Source organism: Micropterus dolomieu, linkage group LG20, assembly GCF_021292245.1.
Source record: "Micropterus dolomieu isolate WLL.071019.BEF.003 ecotype Adirondacks linkage group LG20, ASM2129224v1, whole genome shotgun sequence".
Lineage (NCBI taxonomy): Eukaryota > Metazoa > Chordata > Actinopteri > Centrarchiformes > Centrarchidae > Micropterus > Micropterus dolomieu.
The window spans coordinates 22369840-22381825 of NC_060169.1; the positions used below are offsets into that span (position 1 = coordinate 22369840).

Consider the following 11986-nt stretch of genomic DNA (forward strand, 5'->3'; position numbering starts at 1 on the left):
GAATATGAAATGTAATGCATATTGAGTCCATGTAGCATCATTTTATACATACGTTTTTCTAGTTCTAAACAATCTTTTTTCACTTTTCTAAATGTTTACATTGCCATTTACATTACTTGAAGAGTCACTTTAACCAATTTAAGTAAGTTAGGGACAGAAGAAAACAACGTGTTCCCAACATTAGGATGCTTGCTAACGACACTGGCAAGCACTATTATATTTCATTATAGACCTATTTACTGTTTGATGCAAGACAGATAATGTATATATTTTGCCGGAAACAGCTTTCTGCGGGAGCAGATGCTGTGTATACATTTAGTGATACATCAGTAAATGTATGCACACAGAATCTAAGAAAATATTTAAGCTTTGAAAGTCAGCTAACTGTGGAAAGAGTATCCACACGTCCCTTCATCTCTGTCACTATCTCACTCTTCCTCCATATCTACTGTCTCCTACTGACGTGAGTAGCCAGTATCATGAAGTCAGGCAGGTCCCTGCAGTCACAGACAGACATGCAGACACAAAACAGGCACAGGCGCGCACACACACACACAAACACACACAGACTATAATACAATGTGACAGGGACCCTATAGTCTGTGTCCGAGCACAGGGACTGCTTGTCTGTCAAACACACACACAGCTCAAGGCAAATACTGCCGCAGCTATGAGGTATGTGACACTGTCCTTTGGACACTTGCTGTCAATGTAAGTGTGTGTTGTGTGCACGCGCACTAGGGTGTATATGCTTGCTGTCTGACTTTTCATTGTGGAGCAATAAACCCAACAGGGTATTGTCAGTGAACATGTGGGCAGTGAAAACCCCTGCATCATTGCTCTGTCACTCACACAGTTATTTATTTAGTCACCCAGACAGACCAGTCAGAAAGTGAATCATAAGTTTAACACAACAAAATGTAAATCACAGTGATATTATTTATTAAGTTTCTATGATACTTTACCGTTTGAGCCTCTGCATTAGCAAATACCATTACAGTTTAAAACATCACAGTCAATATCTCTTATATAGTTTGCCAAAAATGTTACATTTAATGCTTTCCAAATGGGGATTGGGATTGCATTAGATTGTCCAGGCACACATTTTTGTCATTTTCAGTTGACACGCAAGCTTAGGAGGTGGTTGCCAGGAGCAGTTAACTTAATGTTTCTCATGCTGATCAAAGAAATATGTCGATTTCAGAGTTGTTATTTTTGTAACTCAACTTACATCTTTTGTGACCATTTCCCTTTTGCCATTTTTCTGGCTATGGCACAAGAAGATGACGTTCCCATTCTTAATCCAGCCTTCAACGCTCATATTGGCTTAGTTGTTTTTCCAACCAGGGTAACTGCCATCAGGAAGCACAACACTAGACCTTTATATTATTTTTTTAATTTATTTATATATATAAATGACTGAAGGTGAACAGGCATTTGCCATTAGGGCTCCTGAGGCAGCAGCAAGCATCAAATTATAAAGAGAAGATAGATATTATTTTATACATCATCAACAAATTCCCTGAAGACACAAAAACTAACATTTAATTTATCTTACTATCATGTATTGCCTGTGTGGCCAGATCTCAATAAAGCCTAAACACCCCTGCAATGTCAGTCCAATGTTATTCTAGAACTATTAAAAACACATTAAAGAGTCACAACGTTGCATTTGGGTGACATACTCCCGCTTTATGACGCACTTGCAAGACTAGTTTCAGTGCTACATCACCTATAGCAGTGGGATGTCTCATGACAAGTAGGGCATAATTTTTGTTAACCCTTAGACCTCTGGGATGATAATAGTTGGTAAAGCGGGTCATCAGGTTTAATTGTTTAACTCCAGGCTCCTCGTGACAGGATGCTGAAGTGTCCTTGAGCATGACACTGAATCCCAGATAAGCAGGTCAGCACCTTGCCCAATGGCTCCGCCACCATCAGTGTATGAATGTGTAAGAGTGTGTGTGAATGTGACGCATTGTAAAGGTCTTTCCACCATTCTCAGGTTAAATGTACTACATAAATGCAGTTTATGTATGTCCATGGAAAACTTTATAAATATCATGACACACTCATATTGAACGAATGATGTGATAGCTAATGCAATATGAATATGTCCACAGTTCTGCCCCATACTTGTCCTTGATAATTACTTCTCTGCTTTATAGTGCTGGAAACCTTTTTAGTGTGTCAAATGCCCATTCGTTAAAACCCTAACCTTAGTAAAAGATCAAGAAATGCTATATAATGCAGCCAAATCAGTACAGTACATTTCAAACCAAAATGGACTTGAGGCACACTAATAGCAAGCTGCAGATATGCTTTGTAAGACGAGTCCTCACAATGTCAGTTGTATGAAACCATTGCATTAAATATCTCTGGCTCCATTCTAATGCATGCACACCTAACAAGTGACAGGTTTCAGAGGGAATGGCAGGTGAAACTTACTTCTGCAGATGGGTCTGTGGTCACTCCAGGCAGCCAGCGTGTCAGTGACTCTTTGACAAGTGATACTTTTAGATCCTTGCAGTACATAGCTGTCATCGCAACTGAACTGGACGCTGGAGCCAACTCTAGTTAAGGAGACACAACAGTAACAACACTTGTCAAACACAGTAATAACAGTAATGTTGATTCTAGGCTCCGACTGCAACATCAGCCGTCACATTCAGGTGATACTTATAGGAGACTCTTACATCACTGCTTACATCTTAGGAGAACTAGGCCCATCCAGGAGAGAATTGAATAAATAATGTATGAATGATGGCCATGAAATTAATGATGCAGTGGCTTTTAGATCACTGCATAAGATGACCGTCACCACAGATCACCCAATTAGGAACATTACCTTTCTCCACTCGTTCTTTTTTTTGTTGTTCTATCTGTTTTCCTTTGCTCTCTCATCCTTTCACTCCGGTCGCCCTCTCTCTAATCATTTGTTCTGATCATTCTTGTTTTCCCATTCTCACCAACACCCCACTGTCAAACACGTGAGAGGGACATTCAGCCATCTAAGTGGAAGTCTGCATGGTGTCTTGGCTGTAAAGCTTAATGTCTCCTGCCTGCTGATACACACCACAGTCTACCACCTGGCCAAACATCCGCTACGTAGGGTTCTGGTTGTTCAGCGGCTCCACCCTGTTGTTAAACACTGTAGAGTCGTACAGTCTGGCCAAATCTCTCTGTTAGTGCCTTTGTCACGGAGAGTTGGGTCATTCACTTTACAGCTACTGCCACTATGGCGATGCTGATGACACTTAAAACACCTTACATCTAGCCACTCACTGTGCAATTTACAATAACAGGAAATAAAACTTTGTTGTTATTGCTATTCCCTTGAAAAGAGCCAAACGCTTTCTGTTGCATTCGTGTATGTGGTTGTTTGGGGATCAAAACTGCCACGAGACACTGACTTACAGACATTTTGCACATGCCACAGTAACAGTAAAACCTCTTTTGTTTTCTCTGCAGCTATGTTCTCTCCCCATTTCCTGTCTTACTTCTTCACACCGCAGATCTGCGTCAGTGGTGCTTGATGATGATTAGACAGAAACCTGTAACACACACCAAACACATCCATGCCAACATGCATGCATGCCTACACATAAAAGCACACAGACAAACACATACACACATGGAGTTAATGACCTTTCACTAACTAAGACAACTCCACTAATAGTCCTACAGAGTCAGTGCAGTCATTGTTGCTAATGGTAAAGAAGAACACCAGGAGCTGGAGATTAAAAGATGATTATCATTTCAAGTTTTTTGGCCTGAAAATAGTCTAAGAAAAAGGTTAAAAAAAATTCACTACCCATCCTGATTCTCTCATAATCACGAGAGAAACACAAGAATAATTTAGATGCCACTGATGCTAAGTGGATGAGTCGTAAGGAGAGGTGATTATTTCATAATTGCTCGCTCCTGATTACATGAAATTATCTCCCTTTCTACTAATAAGATGACAGACACCATGGACTCAGTTGTTTAAAAATCCCTGTGTCCACCAAGTCTTTGTTTATTAGCCAAGATCCTATTTCCGGAATATTCCTTCCAATTATAACCTCTATATGAGTAAGGGCCCTAAAAACCTGAAGGGTGATTAGTAATGTAAATTGGTAAATACTGATGTGTCTCTGGACAGCTACTGATGATGATTAAAAATGACTCTAAACAAGGAGACACAGTGAACAATACAAAACAGGCTCAGTTTATGTTGGCTGAGGAGAACTGCAGTATCAGACCTGGAGCTCTGGACCGACAGGCATGTTGCAGGCCAAAATGCACCACCTACTAGCAGATTAGGCAACAGCAGTTTAGAATTGCAGATGTAGACATGTAAACGTTATCTGCAACCATGTGGGAACCAACAATTATTTTCATTATCAATTCTTGATTCGCTGAATAATTGTTTTGGATATAAAATGTCAGAAATGGTAAAAAAAATGCCTGTTAGAATTTCGCACAACCCAAGGCGACATATTCAAATGTCTTGTTTTACTAAAATGATTATTTAATTGTCAAAGTAATTGGCAATTCATTTTCTGATTGTTGCAGCTCTAATCTACAGGCAAAGGAAGTATAGGTTGCTGGAATTTCTTTTTGTTTTGTTTGTTTGCGTGTTTGACATTGTATATTTCACAGTTTAAACCTGTAAATGAAAAAAGCTCTGCGTATTATTAAAATCATTTACCCACTGTAGATGTTGTTTTAGTAGAATAGTTAGTTTCAGACAATGAACGATGAATTTCCGCTCTTAAAGGCCCTGCACACTCACACAGGTGTTTAGTTATTCTGGCTGAATAGACCTCTACTCAGGTTGAAAGCTATACTAGAATTATGTGATCACAGGACTTCCGGTAGTACTAAGATTGATTAAACATATAAAGTAGATATAGATGTAGTATATATTGTCCTAGGTGAGGTGTAACAGGTGAAGGAGGAAGATTAAGCTGTTAAGAGCTGTTATCAGATGAAATAAATCAAATCACCTGTGCTAGTGTATCACGAGCATGCAGGGCCTTTAAACCAAGTCACAGATGTTTACAAAGAGGAATAAATTATCAATTAATGTGCAAAATTGTTAACAGCAAATATTTAGTCACAATATTTAAATATTTCATATTTACTTTACGTGGGTGTGATACAATGCTCTTCTGTGTTCATGAATTATCTTATATAGCTAACAACTGGTGAATGACTTCTGTAAAATACCCTTCAAAAATGAAATACAAAAAGAAAACAGCAGCAATTACCTTGTGTGGGTATGTGTGTATGCGTGTGTGTGTGTGTGTGTGTGTGTGTGTGTGTGTGTGTGATGGCAACAACATGTTGAAAGTGTTGCTTCTAATAATTTGATTTTCTATAGGAGCTGGTCTGAAGAGCACTAAACAGCTCTCCCCTTCGGAGGATTTAAAAGACAGTAAATGTGAATAAGTGACTTTTTCAAGTCAGTTACAGGTGTTTCACATCTAAAAAGCCAGAGCTGTAACAACAGGCCCCCAACAGACAGACATTATTCAAGGTAAATCACAAAACACAAAAACGATGGGGATCTTTGGTGGAGAAGTTCCATGGCCATTGAAACAATTCTAAGACTACAACAGGGACAGAGTGGCACTCATGCTCAGCCTGGGAGTTAGGGGCAACTAAAATATAGTGGTTTCTGAAGAATAATTCTAAACTGGGCCCCGAAGTCACACTGTGAGTAACCTCAAGATAATCTCGACAAACATAAGCAGTCTTACTTCAACTATGAGGAGATGTAAACTAAACTCACCAAGTTTTAGTCCGTTACTGCAATCATTGTCAATCATGCATGTTGCACAGGCATATTTTGGAAAGCCAAAAAAGGGTGGGAGAGAGACCAGTAAAAAAATATTTCTTTCTTCTCTCAATCCTTGTGATTACTAAATGTATTGTTCTTGCAAAAAAACAAGCTGTTCTGACTTAAAAATCGAAACAGCACAACATGAACCAAGCACAAAATGCACATAAACTGAACAAGAATCCGTATTCTCACGTCAGCGCAATGATTTGATGACTTGTGGCAGTGTGGTTTCCACATGTCAGACACCCATACAATAATGATCCCTGTGCTGGTCATAAGATTACCAATATCCAGGGCACTTCTGGGTGTTGTTAATATGCTTGATTTGACTATGAGTGACTGGGAGCGGTCAAGTCTGAACTTACTGGAAGGCTGAGCCCATCCTCTTGCCATTTTCTGGAACTCCAGGATCTGGACAAACATCACCAGCAAGACCGCTTTGACTCACTGAAAGAAAGGAGGAAAATATATACATCAAAATAATTACATTCCACAAGTCCACACATGCAGGTTTTACACATTAAAAAAACCAAACTTTCCACATGTACTTTAGAAAGTTGCGTGCAAGCTATTAACATGAATATTGAAGCTAACTTAATTGTAAACCTACTATGTCAGAAGCAATCCAACCCCACCTGCAATTTAAAGTTAACTACCATTATGTACACTACTTGTGAGCTAACTGTTTAAAACAAATAATAAATTGGTAAGTGGAGAAAAATCTTTTTCCTATTTACAAGATGAATCACCTTACATTTATTTAGTGTTTCTTATGTTTCTTATGTTTCTTATGTTTCTTAGCTATATTTCAATAATTATTCATATTGTTTTTTCCCCACAAAGTTAAAACTGTAGAACTGTAGACTGGCCCTGAACAGCCATATTTCCCTGAGCCATTCGACAGATTGCTTTAAGCAAATAAAGAACATGTACAATTAAGTTGCATGTACAGTCGCAGAAAAAAGTATATTAACCCTTTGGAATCTCCTGGATTTCAGCATAAACTGGTCATAAAATGTAATCCGTTCTTCATGTAAGTCACAACAATAAACAAACGCCAAACTCCAGAAGCTAATTGGAGTCAGGAGTCAGCCAACCTGGAGTCCAATCAATGAGACGAGATTGGAGGTGTGGGTTAGAGCTGCCATACCCTATAAAACACACACAACAATTTTGCGATTCTCATGAAGCAATGCCTGATGTGAACCATGCCTTGAAGAAAAGAGCTCTCTGATGACCTACAATTAGGAATTGCTGACTTGTATGAAGCTGGAAAGAGTTACAAAAGTATCTCTAAAAGCCTTGATGTCCATCAGTCCACGGTAAGACAAACTGTCAATAAATGGAGAAAGTTCAGCACTTTTGCTACTCTCCCTAGGAGTGGCCATCCAAATATGACTGCACAAGACCAGGGCCATCTATCTGCCAACTGAAGATCAACAGAAGATGAGTGATGCAACAGGACAACGACCCAAAGCACAGACGTATATCAACAACAGAATGGCTTCAACAGAAAAAAAGACACCTTCTTGAGCTGCCCCATCAGATTACTGACCTCGACCTAATTGAGATGCTGTACCATGACCTCAAGAGAGCGATTCACACCAGACACCCCAAAAATACTGCTGAACTGAAACGGTTTGTAATGAGGAATGGTCCAAAAATTCTCCTGACCATTGTTCAGGTCTGATCTGCAACTCAAGAAAGCGTTCGGTTGAGGTTATTGCTGCCAAAGGAGGGTCAACCAGTTATTAAATCCAAGGATTCACATACTTTTTCCCACCCTGCACTGTGAATATTTAAATGGTGTGTTCAATAAAAACATTAAACATTCTGTATAATTGTGTGGTATTAGTTAAGCAGACTGTATTTGTCTATTGTTGTGAATGTGTGATGAAGATTAGACCGCATTTTATGACCAATTTATGCTGAAATCCAGATTATTCCAAAGGGTTCTCATATTTTTTTCCTGCAATTGTGTTATTTATTACAGCAGTGACAGGAGCCATTCTGCTTCCATAATGATTCATTTTACTTAAAGGTTTTGAATACTTCCAACGCTGAAAAGGTGTACGTATTTGTAACAATTCGTAGTATCCTCGAGGAAAACTATTTCCAACTTTCAGACTAATAAAACTTGAAACGACCTTAAGTACAATTTTCCTGCTTTCATAATAAACTTCATCTATGCATAGTCATACATTATGAATTTTAAAAATGTTGTTTAATACTCATAAGCAAATCCATTATGTAGTGTGCAAAATTACATGATGATTTAATAAAACCTTCAGGGGTAAAATAGTTCTAAAAAAAAAAGTTTAGCAAAAACTATATAAATGGCGGAACTGTTGATAGAATTTAAAACCGATACATGCAGAGATTTAATGAAGAGAACTATCCTCCGTGTTGTTTTTTTTTTTTGTGCTGTTCCTAAAAAAGCACAAAAGCAAAACACATGACATATTTTGTCCAGATCTTGCATTGGTTTCAGACACTCTGGCTGGGAGCATCTGCTGCATGCCTAAAAACTTAATGTAAATGTAAATGAGACCAGACAACATGACAGGAACCAGTTTAGACCAGGTCTGTCTTAATGGAACTCTGTGGATGAATAATGGTGGTTAGCAAAAAAATATAGGGAAAGGAAGTTGAGAATAAATAACATGAAAATGAGAAGAAGGGAGTACAATAGCACAAAGGAGGAAAAAAGGGGTACATCCTGGAGGGTTATAACAATATGACCTGAAGAAAGAAAAATATCTGACCTCTCAACGTCTCCCTTATTGCCCATGTTTTCTTGTATATTTCTCACTCTTCATGTCATCTTCATCTGCCTCTGTTCCCACTCAAACCTCCACTACTTTTGTATTCTCAGCTTGCTCAACCCGCTTTTTCTCTCTCACACACATTAGCTGCAATTTATAAAGGGATGCCAAAGTTTTGTGCATCCTAGCATAAAAGATGGATGAATGATTTGCTGCGTTTGTGTGATTGTATTGTGTGTGTGCTCAGGGGTTGGGAGCATATAGATGCTGTATGTGTGTTCGTGTGAGATATGATGCAAACAGAACAGGCTGTCTTGTTGCTCTTTTTTTGATGTTCTGCCCAAAAATCACCACACAAACACACTTTCTATGTTGCGCTCTCTCGTCCCTTTTTCTCTCACTCATGTTCAAATGGCTTTCATTGGCATCAGATACAACGACTCATATTGCTGAAACAAATCCAGCTCATGCAAACAACATGAGATTGTTCTATGGAAACACAAGCTGCCAAATATCATTGCTGGGCTGATGTCAAATATCCTCAAGCTGACTTAATACCATATTTGCACTTAAAAGACCATTCAACCTTTAAACACAAGCTTATGATGCATAATATAATTTCCATATCATCAAAATTTCTTCAGCAAACATTTCATCTCTATAAGTCAACTTTGTAGGAATTCACAAAAAAGTGATACATTTTCTTTTTGGTTCCCATGTATGTTTGGCATTTCTGACATCTGTAATATACCTACACATCCTGTCAGCTACCCAGTGCTATGGATTGAGATTCCACTCACTAAATGAGTCAGTTCTTCCTGCCATTTGTACTGAAGTATATGAACTGTGCATTTCACCGTTACATGTCCGGTCTCAAAAAATATTATGAGCCCACTGTAGATGTATATGAGCCCAATATCTATGAGCCCACTGACTATTAAACAGTATTACAGTAAACAATAAGGTAAGTGACATTTACCATGAATATTTAAAAAAAATAATAAAAAATTAAAGCTGCAAGCAGCGTTGGGGGGCCTCTCGCACATGTAGTGCATCGGGGTGTGAGGCGGCCGCATTGCATATACTGGAGCTCTGCCGGTGCGGCTGTGAATTTGCTACGCGCTTCGGAAGCTGCATGAAGGTGTTAAACCTCACTTCCTGTGTCCCCTTTGTGGCGCTACATAGCACTTGGCAATATGAATATAAATTAATATTGTTTGTTGTTTGGTTCAGATGTGAGCATGTACACTGAAGTTACAACAACTTCCTGTGTCATGGCGAAGAGTTGATCTTTGACGCCATGCCACGGACACGCCCATTGACGAAAACTCACAGATTTTTTCATCTTCAATGCCTTTAGAAGGCACAGCACAAATTTGAAGTCGGTCGGAATAAATCCCTAGGAGGAGTTCGTTAAAGTACGGAGTGTGTAAATCATCCAAAAATTGCTGTAGAATTCAAAATGCTGACTTCCTGTTGGGTTTAGGGCATCGCTCCAAGAGGCTTTTTGGTACGTCTGGACATGATACACGTACCACAGAAAATTCGTACATGTAGGTCAAACGTGCGGCGGGGGCTGCTTCGTTAAAGGTCAATTCTCTTCAGTTTCAATAGGGATCTCGCACGGTTCGTGCTCGGGCCCTAAAAAAATAATCCTTACAGTTTCAATAGGGACCTCGCACGGTTCGTGCTCGGGCCCTAAAAAAAGAGTCCACTGAGACTGTATGGCTGCTACCATCACCATAAACCCTCAACATAGCCAGATTAGACCTGAAACTTGTTTAATTATTATTAATATATTATTATTAATTTGCTAAGATTATATATATATATATATTTTTTTTTTTAGGGCCCGAGCATGACCGTGTGAGGTCCCTATTGAATTTGCTAAGATTATATTTTTAGGGCCCGAGCACGACCGTGTGAGGTCCCTATTGATTTTGCTAAGATTATATATATATATATATATATATATATATATATATATATATATTTTAGGGCCCGAGCACGACCGTGTGAGGTCCCTATTGAATTTGCTAAGATTATATATTTTTTTTTTTCTGCAAAGTAGGCTCCATTGACGGGGCCTAAACATACTCGAAAACTCACCAAAATTTGCAAACATGTCAGAACTGGTGAAAAATTTCGTATTTTATTGGGTTTCGCGCATGGGTGTGGCAAAATGACTCGCTAGCGCCACCTAGAAAATTGGAAAAGATGTACGAAATTTTCTGGGGACATGTATCATATCAAGACGCACAAAAAAGCCTCAAGAACCCATACCCTAAAGTCAACAGGAAGTCGGCCATTTTGAATTTTACGTCAAATTTTGGATGATTTACACACTTCGTACTTTAACGAACTCCTCCTAGGGATTTAGTCCGACCGACCTCAAATTTCTGCTGTGCCTTCTAAACGTATTGAAGATGAAAAGTTGTGCTATCTGTGAGTTTTCGTCAATGGGCGTGTCCGTGGCGTGGCGTCAAAGATCAAGTCTTCGCCATGACACAGGAAGTTGTTGTAACTTCAGTGTACATGCTCACATCTGCACCAAACTGTACATGTAGGATGAGAGTCCCGCCCTGAACACATGTACATGCTGACATTTACCCACAGTCATAGCGCCACCTGCTGGCAACAGGAAGTGACATTTAACGAAGCAGCCCCCGCTGCACGTTTCACCTACATGCACGAATTTTCTGTGGTACGTGTATCTTGTCCAGACGCATAAAAAAGCCTCTTGGAGCGATGCCCTAAAATCAACAGGAAGTCGGCCATTTTGAATTTTACGTCAAATTTTGGATGATTTACACACTTCGTACTTTAACGAACTCCTCCTAGGGATTTAGTCTGACCGACTTCAAATTTGTGCTGTGCCTTCTAAAGGCATTGAAGATGAAAAGTTGTGCTATTTGCGAGTTTTCGTCAATGGGTGTGTCCGTGGCTTGGCGTCAAAGATCAAGTCTTCGCCATGACACAGGAAGTTGTTGTAACTTGAGTGTACATGCTCACATCTGAACCAAACTTTACGTGCTTGATAAATCTCCCACCCCGCTATGGAGGACTGATCCTGACACAGTCAGAAATAAATACAGAAATAAATTAAAGCTGCAAGCAGCGTTGGGCGGGCCCTCGCACTTGTAGCGCGTCCGCGCGTGAGCCGGCCGAGTTGCATATTCTGGAGCTCTGCCGGTGCGGCTGTGAATTTCCTACGCGGTTCCGACGCCGCATGAAGGTGTTATATGTCACTTCCTGTGTCCCCTATGTGGAGCTACATAGCACTTGCCGCTATGAATATAAATCGGTATTGGTGTGTAGATGTCTGCGGGGTGGGAGAGTTATCAAGCACGTAAAGTTTGTTTCAGATGTGAGCATGTACACTGAACAATAA

The 11986-nt window shown here is 39.5% G+C and overlaps 1 protein-coding gene across 1 annotated transcript in view; it reads right to left on the bottom strand.

Moving 5' to 3' along the window:
• LOC123959318 (CUB and sushi domain-containing protein 1-like) overlaps nt 1-11986 on the bottom strand; it is a 364541-nt gene that overhangs the window by 188475 nt on the left and 164080 nt on the right. The window contains exons 9-10 of the mRNA XM_046033278.1: nt 6196-6277; nt 2449-2573 (exon numbers count right to left, since the gene is read on the bottom strand). Of these exons, the coding sequence (XP_045889234.1) occupies nt 2449-2573; nt 6196-6277 (207 nt within the window). The remainder of the gene's footprint in view (nt 1-2448; nt 2574-6195; nt 6278-11986) is intronic.